General features: G+C 42.0%; 1 protein-coding gene across 3 annotated transcripts in view; it reads right to left on the bottom strand.

The window, feature by feature from the left end:
* Positions 1-12,291, bottom strand: part of BGN (biglycan) — an 89,701-nt gene that overhangs the window by 8,376 nt on the left and 69,034 nt on the right. For all 3 annotated transcript variants that reach the window (XM_042453441.1, XM_042453440.1, XM_042453442.1), the window contains 4 exons: positions 9,867-9,979; positions 8,629-8,842; positions 8,058-8,168; positions 5,520-5,613 (listed from right to left, as the gene is read on the bottom strand). In XM_042453441.1, the coding sequence (XP_042309375.1) occupies positions 5,520-5,613; positions 8,058-8,168; positions 8,629-8,842; positions 9,867-9,979 (532 nt within the window). The remainder of the gene's footprint in view (positions 1-5,519; positions 5,614-8,057; positions 8,169-8,628; positions 8,843-9,866; positions 9,980-12,291) is intronic.

Genomic DNA, 12,291 nt, shown 5'->3' with positions numbered 1-12,291 from the left:
ATTCTGGGGTGGCTGAGGGAAAGCAAAGGATGCAGAGATGGCATTTGGGGTGAGGAAATAATAATAATAATAATAATAATAATAATAATAATAATAATAATAATAATAATAATTGTATGTGTATGAGGCATTCTGGGGTCACAAGGAGGGAAGATGCAGAGATGGCATTAGATTGCATTTTGGGGTTGAAAACGGAGGCAGAGGAAGATCCATAATCTGTAGTGACCCAAATACACAACACACACACACACACACACACACCTGGAGGTTTTTAAATTTGACAAAATATGCGCACACTCCCACCTGTTTTTTTAAAGGGGGGGGGGAAGCACACATCCGATTACCCAATGGATGTAGGAAACGTCACCTTGATGAAAGCGGAACTGAATTTGATTGACAGTAAAGGAGCCTTCATTTTAAACTGGTTCTGCAAATGTGAACTCTCCGCAAGAGCTGCAAGGGCATTCAGGGTTTAATTACCCTGACTGAGGTAAATTATTAGTGGGCACTTGCTTCCGGAAGGATTCGGGGGGGGGAGGGAACCGAATCTTCCCAGTTCCATCCAGCACAAATAGGTGAGTCTGAATGGGGCCCTGGTTCTACGTTTCCATGCTGTTTGCAAAGTTTGGAAAGTTACTTTTAAGAGTATTTGGTTATACAGTATAACTCACCGTCTTTACGCAAGTAAAGGTTGGAAGAAATTACCTTTGGGCTACAATTTCCAAAACCCCATCTACCAAGGTCATGCTGGCTGAAGGATTCTGGGAGTTACTCCCCCCCCCCAAAAAAAACCACCTTTTCTGAACTCTGTGCAGATTAGTTATCAATAACATTGCAAATATATTTTAGTAGCTCTTTATGTTACTATTTCATTCCATTCCATTTCTTTCTCTTTTTTATGTAATGAAAGGATTGATAAGATTGGCTTAAAAGCATGTTGCTTTTGTTTCTATGTAGCATACAATATTTTCCTAGTTGCTTTCAGAATTTCTTTTAAAGGGTATTTTTGGCAGCATTTAGAAATTGCATTCCAAATCTTGCTAAAAAATACCATTTAAAAGAAATTATGAAAGCAACTAGAAAAATGTCACTTGTTACATACGAACAAAAGCAACATGTTTCTCACTTGTTACACTACTTTTTGTTAGGTATCTTTGATAAACCCTTGTTGCCAAAAGGAAACCTGTAATAAATTACAAATGCCTGCATTACTTTTAACTCTTTATTTGCAAGATCTGGTTGTTTGCTTCATGGGGCAAAACACATACATTTAGTATGGGCACTATGTTTTTTCTTGCAGGTCAAATCTAACTCTTAGCAATGACTTAACTAGGAAAATTTATACCCTCTAACTGTCCTGATTTAACAGGGACAATCCCAATTAATCCTCTGCTGTCCCACTTTCTCAGTTGCTATTTAAAAGTCCCAGTTTCTCCCTCCTCTCCACACTTCCCTCCTTTGTCCGTGGCTCATTTCAGTTGCTGAAAACTGAGTTCACAGTGCCAAAGTAATTTGCACTCAATTAACTCAGCAGCGGAGAGAGGAGAGGATGGAGTGGAGTCTTGCTCTTCCCAGGAGTGTCAGGCAAAAGCAAACTGCTGCAACCTCTCTCAGCTTATGTATTCTTCCTCATTAATAACTTTTGCCATTTTTGACCATACACTCATATTTCTTGACCATAAATTCCCTGGTTATACTGTATATACTCATGTATAAGTCTAGAAATTTAGGTCACAAAATTGACCCAAAAAAACCTCAGTCAACTTATCCACGGGTCAATGCAAGTACTGCGTCTTAACTCTTGTTTAAAAGAAGGAACACCTCCTGGTGAAAAGCAAGAGTATAATCTGTCCTGGAATCACTGGCCCCCTCTACTCTCTCATCCATCCACCCTTAAGAGTAACAAAAAAGAGTTATATCTGCTGGGATTTTGTAAGTTCTTTAACTTTGTTTTGCTTTGCTTCATCCTTTAGATCCTTTGCTATATGCCCCTAAGTTTTACGTTTGACTTATTCACAGGTCATAGCAAAATCCATAACCGTGGCCCTAAAACTTGCCCTCGACTTATACATAAGGTTGACTTATAGTTGAGTATATACAATAATCTGTGACATACTGACAGAGAAGATGAAGTACAGTGGACCCTTGGTATCCATTGGGGTTTGGGTCCAGGATTGCCCCCCCCCCCCAATGGATACCAAATTTCATAGATGCTCAAGTCCCTTTGTATACAATGGCCTAGAAAAACGATGTCCCTTATACAAAATGGCAAAATCAAGTCTTGCTTTTTGGAATGTATAGATTTTAAAACTATTTTTAGGCCGTGGATGCATGAATCCATGGATAAGGAATCCAAGGATATGGAGGGCCAACTGTATCATCCCTCTTCTCCCAGCACTGCAGTCCCAATCTGAGCCTCCAAGTACGATTAGCAGGCTTTTCCATTTCTGAGAGTTTCTATTAATGGATCTCCTGCCTCATGTCTGTTTTGGCCCAGGGACTCTCATAGCAGCGAGTAGGTGGGAGTCAAAGTTGGACAGCTCCCACTTTGCAGCAGAGGAACTTGCTGTTGTTTTTTTGTTTCATTGTGTCTGTTTTTTAGACAATGTGGGTGACTAACTACAGGAACAAGCTACTGGACAGGAGAGCAGATTCTCTCTGGAACAGTTTCCAAATCAAAATGCTTCAAGGAAGCAAAGAATGAGAATGATTGAAAATTGAAGTTACTGAGGGCTGACAAGTATGGTTCTTTCGCCCTCTTGTGGCTGGAATATGTATCACAACTGAAGTAGTCAAGCCATTTAGGAATTGATGGATATCTGAGACAGCATGTTCTGCATCCGAGATCAAACATTTATCAGAATGGAGACTGCAGTCAAGAAATAAGAAGAAAACTAGGAATGGAAAGGGCAGCGATGAAAGAACTAGACAAGATCCTAAAGAGTAAAGGCATACAACTGAACACCAAAATTAGAATTGTCCAGTCCACTGTATTCCCCATCGCCGTGTATGGATGTGAGAGCTGGACAGTGAAGAAAGGGGATAAAAAAAAGAAAATCAATGCATTCAAGATGTGGTACTGGAGGAGAGTGCTGAGGATACTGTGGATAGCCAAAAAACAAACAAATGGGTCCTTGAACAAATCACACCTGAACTCTCCCTGGAAGCTAAGATGACAAAACTGAGGCTGCCGTAGTTTGGTGAAATCATGAGAAAGTATGAATCACTGGAGAAGACAATAATGCTAGGAATTAGGAAAGGTAGAAGGCAGCAGAACGACAGGAAGACCACAGGCCAGATGGATAAATCAAATTAGGGAGGTCATGAGCCAGGTCAAAACATGGCATTACATTTTATCACACCAAAGGTGGCAACATGCAAGGTTATGCTCAAAATAAAATTACTGATTGCTGAAATAAAATGGCTTTATATCTATACATAGAATGAAGGGATGGCATATATCCCAGATACGGTTATGCAGTGGGCCCTTGGTATCCACTGAGATTTGGGTCTAGGATCCCCTGTGGATACCAAAATCTGTGGATGCTCAATTCCCATTATATGAAATGGCGTATTCCTTATATAAAATGGCAAAATAAAGGTCTGCTTTTTGGAATTTATATTTTTTTAAAAATAAATTCAGATTGTGGATGTTTGGATCTAGGGTTAAAAAAAATCCATGGCTATGGAGAGCTGACTGTATATGATTTTTAAGAATTGTGTAGTGATAGTATAGACAGCTTCATTGTTGTATCATTGAATGCTATTTAGATTTTGAGGGGTGAGATAAAAGCATGACACTCACATCTCACATTGACCCCTCAGTAACTTATTTGCTGTTAGAAATGCCCTCCAGCCAACATACTTGATCATTGGCCTTCATCATGAACAGGCAATGGAAGCCACTTAACCTGCTGTAAAGAGCATCAGTTTAGAAATATTTCTTGTCAGTAGACCCACTTATGAAAAAGCCAGTCCTAAAACAAGGCAAGGTCTTCTTTTGATTTGCTGGATGTAAAGAATTTACCAGATGTTGTTACGTATAAGGCATCACTTCAAAACTTTAGCCAGAATGATGGAAGAATGAGCTGTTTTGGGCTCATCTTTCCTCAAAGCTTTGTTTTCTAGACCCTTCTCTCTTGTGGGTAGCCAAGTTCAGCCCACTGACCAGTGGTAAATGTATGACATTGGTTGAGGTGGAGGGGGAATAAGGATCTCATCCCCAAATGAGAATTCTTCCCAATGAACTATTCCTTCAGTGCCCACAATTGTACAATTGCAGAGTGAGAGGCTCCGAAAACTATTCACATCCTAGAGTGCTTTCATTTGCTATTTTCACATTCCCTTTCACATACTGCTTTCTCCTTTTCCTTGGATGCCTCAACAGTGTTTGTAAATGTTCGACTGACATTTTAAATTACTGCAGTGCTGGAAATTTGGGGATTGAAGCATTACCCCAAGCTCCATCATCCTTTCACACAAACACCCTTTTCTGATATTAAGTTGATATAAAGCAATTGTCTAAGGCATGAAGTCACAAGGGCACCTCCAGCGTGAGAAAACAGCCATATTTTATAATAAAATAAAATATATTTTATGATGTTTTTACTGTTGTAATCCTGCTTCGATCCGAAGGGAGAAGCGAGAAGTTTAAATAAATAAATAAATAAATAAATAAATAAATATTATATAAGGAGATCTGGGCCCATATTTGAGGATTTGAGAGGCTCAGTATGAGGAAGCACAAGAGCAAGCAGCTGAGGAGAGACTGATCAGGATTGGGATCTGCATATTCCCTTTTCTGATAGGGGCAATTGTGGGTGATAAAACCTTGGGTTTAAAAGTGAACAGAAATCCAAGAATATCTCCCTCTGGGAGTGATACTCCTTTGTCCAGGAACATTTGCACTGATTGTCCAGACATTCCCAACTTCCCTTCCCAGTTTTCTCACCTGGAAAATCTACTCTAATCCTGAATTCTGCCACAGGATAGGTTTTGCACTAAAAATAGGCCTGCTTGGGCACCACCATTTCAGTCTCGCTTGAGGTCAGACACCCTGTTTGTCCATATCTCACCGCACTCCTCAGTTTGCTGGCCATACCATGATCCCCAGGCCGCTGCTAAGCCATTTCATTTCCTGGTGTGTCCCCCGATCATGGCTCTGCTTCTGGAATCAGCATAGTATTGCACTCTGCAGCCCCTCAAATTCAATGTCTGCTATACCTTCTATATCATTAGTTCTTGGATGTGTGTGCATGAGAGAGTGTCTTTGTGTGGATGATGACTTCCTTCTGATTAATAAAAATAAATTGGACCTCACACTCTGGAGTTTTATTTTTCAGAACCAGTATACAAAGGCTAGATCCCTACTGTAAGTTGCCTGAGCTCCTTCACTGCTTTCAGTTGAGCTGATAAAGGCTGTAACATGAGTTGCCTCAAACCTCAGGCTTTGATCCATCCACACAGCTCTGGCAAGATCCTTAGAAGCAATTACAGAATGACTTTGCAACTCTCACTACCTGTAGACTTTGGAGTAGCGGATCAGGTCCTCTAATTCGATGGCCTGGATCTTGTTGTGGTCCAAATGCAGCTCGTTCAGGGTTTCAGGCAGATCTGGTTGGGAAAGAGGCACAAGATTGGTGCTTTTATTTCTGTCCGGCTTTTCAACAACACTTTTAAAACACTTAAAGTGCTGTGATGATAAAAGCAGCAATTTAAAAATAGGGAAAACAAATGGAAAAACCGTGCAGCAGTGACAATAAATCAGTATGACAGTGCTTCATTCAACCATAGCCAGCTGAAAAGTAGAGGGGCCTTTTGTCTGCAGAAAGCAAAGGGGAGATTGTTTCAGTCCACAGGATGGGGGTTTAGAGACTGCATTAGAAAAGACCCTAATTCTCATGGAAGCTAGTAGCTTCTTGATACCATAATTTGGAGCAGGGCTGCATCAGCAGGTCTAAAATGACGGGGAAGGATGCTGGCTTCTTTGAGGCAAAAACAGCTGCCCCATCACCAACTACTATACTGACACAATATCTTTGGCAGATGATAAAAGGCCTCTGCCAGTACAGAGGATTAGTGTTGCCAGGTGAAATAAGGAACTGGGCTCTTTAATGGTTATGTTGTTATTGTTGTTGCTGCTGTTGTTGTTGTGTGCCTTCAAGTTGTTTCCAACTTATGGCGACCCTTGGGCAAACCTATCATCGTGTTTTCTTGGTAAGATTTCTTCAGAGAAGGTTTGGCATTGCCTTCCCTGAGGCTGAGAGCATGTGACATGCCCAAGGTCACCCACTGGGTTCCTACAGCTGAACTGGGATTAGAACACTGGCCTCCAAAGTTGTAGTCCAACACTCAAACCATTACACCAGGTAGTTGTGTAATGGAGAGAATTTCAGCAGGCAGTTTTTGTCATGCAAGCCATACTTGCTGAAATTTCTTTTTCTACACAAAAAGGTATAAACGCATGTCCTCCAACTGTTTTGATTAATCCTTTGTTGCTCCACTTTTTTCAGCTGCTTTTAAAATGTCCCAGTTTCTCTCTCCTCCTTCCACTGCTTCCCTTTGTCCTCAACTTACTTCAGTTGCTGTACGCTAGGTTCAAAATACAAAAGGAGAGAGGAGAAGGTACAATATTTTGTTTCCCAGTATACTCAGACAAAAGCAAACTGCTGCAGCCTCTTCTAGCTTATGTGCTCTTCACTAAATGGCTCTTACCATCATGACCACATTCTGATGTCATTTGGCCACATATGCCCTAGGTTTCATTTGTAAAATGTTGAATGCCGTGCTGAAGCCCTATGTTTTATTTCACCTGGCAACCCTACAGAGCTGAGGCTTACTGCACCTTCAAAGGAAGATATGCTACCACAGTTTCTCCACTGGTACCGCACCAAAAACCATGAGGCCAACTCCCTCCGGCCCTGTTCAGGCACAGCTTCCTTTCCCATGCTGACCAGCTTTCTGTTAGCTTTTGAAGGTGCCAAAGTTTGGTACCCAATTCTTTTTTAACTTCCTATATGAACATCAGCTAGACCTGGCATGAGGATAATATTTCAGTAGTAATAGTAGTTCCGTAGAACATTTTGAAAGGCAAGTGCTGATCAGTATAGTCTCCAAACACATGTTTCCAAAGAACAGCCAAAAATCCAGGCAGCTGTGATGATCCATGTCAACGAATCAAGTCTAGCAATGCTCATCTGCATCAGGATCAGGTCCTTTGTAATACTAATGTGTCTTACTTTTTTAGACCAAACCAACCCAAAATACCTTTCATTACAATTGAGACTGGTCTAATATAGTGGGCCCTCCACATTCACTGGGGTTAGGGGCACAGGACCCCCCATGAAAGTGGAAAAACCAAATATAAAAAATGCCCCCTTTTAACCTGAAAGAATACCTCTCTAGGAATCTAGCTCCTCCGGTGCAACTCTATGGTCAACATCTTGTGGTCTCTTCCAGCTCTATGATTTTATGATTCTATCTGCTGGATGCTGACCACAGAATCATACTAGAAGACCTACAAATGCTTAGAGAAGTGTTCTTTTTCTGAATCTCTAGATCCTCCCATGCAACGTTTGGTGGACGCTGGCCAAAGAGTTGCGTTGTGGGACCTAGATATGCCTAGAGAGAACATATTAATCAAATCCATGAATAATTAGATCCACAAAAGTCAAATCTACAGATGGGGAGGGCCAACTGTATACTGTTGCTGAGGAAATTAATTCTGCACATACCTCTTACTATGAAGCTTGTAGCTAGACTCAGAGGAAAGAAAGAGTGGCAGATGACATCACTGTCCCTGCCAGTCAAAAAGTCCCAGTTCTTCTACCCTTTGAGCCCTGGTTCCACTACAAAATTAGGTAAAAGGCACTGTGGGTTTACAGCAACTACTCTTAACAATAACTGGCAGTGATCTCAAATTAAATAATAAAACAAGGAATGTGTTTGAGGGTCACTCCTAGGTCCATGGCTACTGGAAAACAGACATCAATAGCCAAAGGAAGCTGTGGCCAGGAATTGCTATGGGGAGGTATAACTGAGGTAGTTATATACATTACCTTTGGGTACACCTGTAAGTTTTGCTTCTGAGATTCTCAGGTAGTTCAGCTTTAAGCCATCAAAGGCACCAGGTTCAAATCCACTGTTTTCCAGAGGATTTCCACCCATCTCTGTAAAGAAAAAATCTACGTCGTGAAAAATGCCTTTTAGTCCCAAAAGAGTAACAAGAAAAAGCAGCACTGCATTCTCACTACATTACAAAGTCTTAATATTACCAGTCTTTTTTTAAAAAAACCTGCTATTGCTATGCTCTCATTACTCCAAAACTAAATACTGTGTGTTACAGGTAGTGTTATTACTTGGAAACTGACATTTACCATCTGGTTGGAGCAGACAGTGCTTGACTAGGTGGATAAAATAGTCTGGCCTGGCATAAGGCAGTATTGGGCAATGCCTTTGTTAGCACCAACCAGAATGTGTCAAAAACAGTGTGCAAGCTTTTGAGTTCTCCAGAAATTCTTATCAGGCTAACTTGGAAAATTCATACAAGAGAGTATGCTCAGTATCGGAGCTCAAACAGCATGTCAGTATCAGAGCAGGCATGATTCCAATAAAGTGCCCATGTCTCACCAATGCAATTCATATTATTCATCCCGTTGAACACATCCTTGGAGACCTTCTTGATTTTGTTATCATGGATGCGGAGCTCAACCAAGGAAGGGGGCAGATTTGGTGGGATCTCCACTAGGTTGTTCTTGGAGATATAGAGTTTCTGTAGCTTGTGCAAGGGGCTGAAAGCCTTTGGATGGATCTTTGAGATCTTGTTGTTCACCAGCACCAGGGCCTGCAGCCAAAGATGTAGAAAACACATTAAGGCAAGGTCACATAATGCATACATGGTAGCGATGGAATTAAGGTTGCCAGGTGAAATAAGGGACAGGGCCCCTGTACCCTTAATGGTTGTGTAGAGGAGGGACTGCCTGCATGCCAAAACATTCTCTTTTTTACACAAGGCTTAAAGATACAGGAGGCCTGTCCCTAATTTCACTGGGCAACCCTAGCTAGAATCCATCAGCACAGGGAGATGAGCCTATCTCCACAGCTAAACCAGGGTGTAAAAAAATAAATAAACTTTCTCTCATTATAGAAAGGAACGTTTTTAGAGCACAGTGAGCAAAAGCTTTTGACCATGTATGACCCCCAATGTAGCCCCCTAAACTGCAAAGTGCTCCCAGTAGCCCACTTTGTTTGCCATGGGAAAGGCAAATCACATTCCCCCAAAGCCTCTGTGAGAGCACAATTTGACCAGTAAATGAATTCCTCTGCCTCATCCCCCTTTTAGAACAGAAATATCCTTTTTTTAAAAAATGAATTGGAAGTTATTGTCTTCTTGTTTCTTTTCTTTTTTAAAAATTAAAGTAGGTGGTGAATTTACATTTAAATGGCAAATTCCCCCTTACATACACACACACACACACACACACACATTGAAACTTCTTCAGCATATGTCTTTGGAGAAAATTTATTTTCTTATGGAAGAGTTGGCCAGGAGGGGGCAATGCAGATTTGGACCAGACCAGATCCGTTGGATTGCCTCAGCATAAAACAGCTCCTTAAATAATTAAGAATAGACTTACAGGTAGTAAGAGCCTAACTGGGGGAAGCCAGTGGGGCATAGTGGTTTGAGTGGTCCGAGCATTGGACTACAACTCTGGAGACCAAGGTTCAATTTCCCACTCAGCCATGAAACCCACTGGGTGATCTTGGGCAAGTCACACTCTTTTAGCCTCAGGGGAAGGCAATGGCAAGCCTCCTCTGAACAAATCTTGCCAAGAAAACCACATAAATGAGGCTATTATGATACCTACATACAGGTGCTGGAGCCCCTTAAAGTCATCTTTGCGCAACTCAGTAATCTGGTTGTTCTGCAGATCTAGTAGTGTGGTATCTGGCGAGATCTCCTTTGGCACTTCCTTGAGACCTGGATAGAACAGGGAAAAGGAGAGGGAGATAAAAGTTAGGGCTGGTTATATGGGGTGAGTGAAATCATGACAGGTGGGTGCTAAGCTGAGCCAGGATTGGCAAGGTTGGTAGATGCAAAAGAGAATGGGGGCCCATTCACACTACAGAATAATAGCACTGTGGTTCTACTGTAACTACCATGGCAACATTCTATAGAATCCTAGGATTGGCAGGAGGGCCATTTAGATTTCTTGGTCAGGGAGCATCATTGGTGCCTCTGACTAAACTACAAATCCCAGGATTCCATTGCATACTGGCAGTGAAAATAGATATAGTACTGTATAAATGTTTCCAAAGTTTCTACCCCTGTTCTGTAGAAGAGGGAATTCCAGCATGCATAGCTTACTTATTTGTTGTGCTTGTTAACTACCCTTGAGTTGATCTCAACTCATGGCAGCCCTGTGGATGAGACATCTCCAAGACCCGCTGTCCTCCACTGCTTTGTTCAAGTCTTGTAGGTTCAGGCTCAGATCCTCCATGCCCAAGCCCATGACCTCTCTGACTGAGTCCATCCATCTGGCCTGTGGTCTTCCTCACTTTCTGTTGCCTTCCACTTTCCCCAGCATCATTGTCTTGTCTAATGATTTATTCTTTCTCATGATGTGGCCAAAGTAAGCCAGTCTCAATTTGGTCAATTTTGTTGGTGGTGCTTATATGCTACATTTATATCCTGCCTTTCCTCAAGTAAACCGAAGGCTATGTAGAAGAGCGCCTCTCCTGTCACCACCTCATTTTACCTTCACAACAACCCTTTTAGCTAGGTTAGCCTGAGAGTGAGTTGTTTGGGCCAAGGATACTCAGGGAGTTACAAGAATGAGAGAGGACTGGCTCTTGGGTCTCCTCAGTCCCAGTTCAGCCCTCCAACCCCTAGACCATACTGCCCCTCCAACAAATTACAGCCAATGAAATTCCTTCTTCCGCACAATTAGGAAAGTCCAGGAGCCTTGTCCTCTTTTGCAGCAGCCCTCTCGAAATCAAATCTACTAGCAAAGTAATTCCCAAATTTTGGTCCTCCCTACCTGGACCAGGGAGACCTTGAAACGGTAGTACATGCCCTGGTAACCTCTAGATTGGATTTCTGCAATGCGCTCTACATGGGGCAACCCTTGTACCAAACCCGGAAGCTACAATTGGTGCAGAATATTGCAGCCAGGCTGGTTACTGGCATACCCAGAGCCAGCCATATAACACCTGTGCTTAAAAGTCTGCACTGGTTGCCTATACGCTTCCGGGCGCAATACAAGGTGTTGGTCATTACCTATAAATCCCTAAATGGCTTGGGCCCAGGATACCTTGAGGACCGCCTCTCTCCATACAATCCGCCCCGCACTCTCAGAACATCTGGGCAGCAGCTTTTGAGGGTTCCGGGGGCAAGGTTAACCTCCACCTTAAGGAGGACCTTTTCCATCTCGGCCCCAACCCTCTGGAACACGCTGCCCATAGAGCTCTGCTCGGCCACCTCCCTGGCCCAGTTTAAGAAGGAGCTCAAAACCTTCTTATTTTTATTAGCATTCCCGGACGCTGGTCCTGGTTAGCTTCCCCCTCTGGCAGCAGTGGTCGGCTGGCCAGAAATTGGTTTTAATGTAATTTTAATGATTATTGTTGTTATTATTTATTGTGCTGTAATTGTATTTGTATTGGTATTATGTTGTGCACCGCCCTGATCATGGGAAGGGCAGTATAAAAATAAAAAAATTATTATTTATTTTATTTTATTTTATTAATTTTGGACTTCATTTCCATAAAGTCCAAGTCAGCTTGGAAAGTCCCAAAGAACTGGAGGAACAAACTTTTGGAACCATTGCACTAGTAGAAAAGCACAACCAAGGCTGACTTCATCTAAGTATGTGACAGTATCATCAAGTACCACAGGTCCCAAACAATGATAAAGAATATGCAACATTTTTTTAAAAAAGTAATTTGTCCATTTTTCTTTTCATTTTGTTTATAGAAATTTAGGAGGAGACTTTATAACAGGCAAATTAAAAAGGAAGAGTAGTATCTGTGTTTAGCCTCCTGACTGCTGTTTAGCATAATTGCCAATAGATGGGCATAGAGCACTGTCAATGCATTTAAGGTTGGGCCTGCCTGCAGCAGAGATGCAAAATGTAGGACAGTGAAGGAAGAATCAGCTGCCACCCTCTTCTTTGGCATTTCTTCAACACTGCAGTGGGTGTTCTGATGCCATCACACAATGGTTTTCCACGTTCCCTGTGTCCCATGGCATGAAGCATCATGCTAGGAGTTGTGCAGTGCTACAGACATTGCCAT

Source organism: Sceloporus undulatus, chromosome 2, assembly GCF_019175285.1.
Source record: "Sceloporus undulatus isolate JIND9_A2432 ecotype Alabama chromosome 2, SceUnd_v1.1, whole genome shotgun sequence".
Taxonomy (NCBI): Eukaryota; Metazoa; Chordata; class Lepidosauria; order Squamata; family Phrynosomatidae; genus Sceloporus; species Sceloporus undulatus.
The sequence above is the reverse complement of the archived record's forward strand: the minus strand, read 5'-3'. Positions and strand labels throughout refer to the sequence as shown.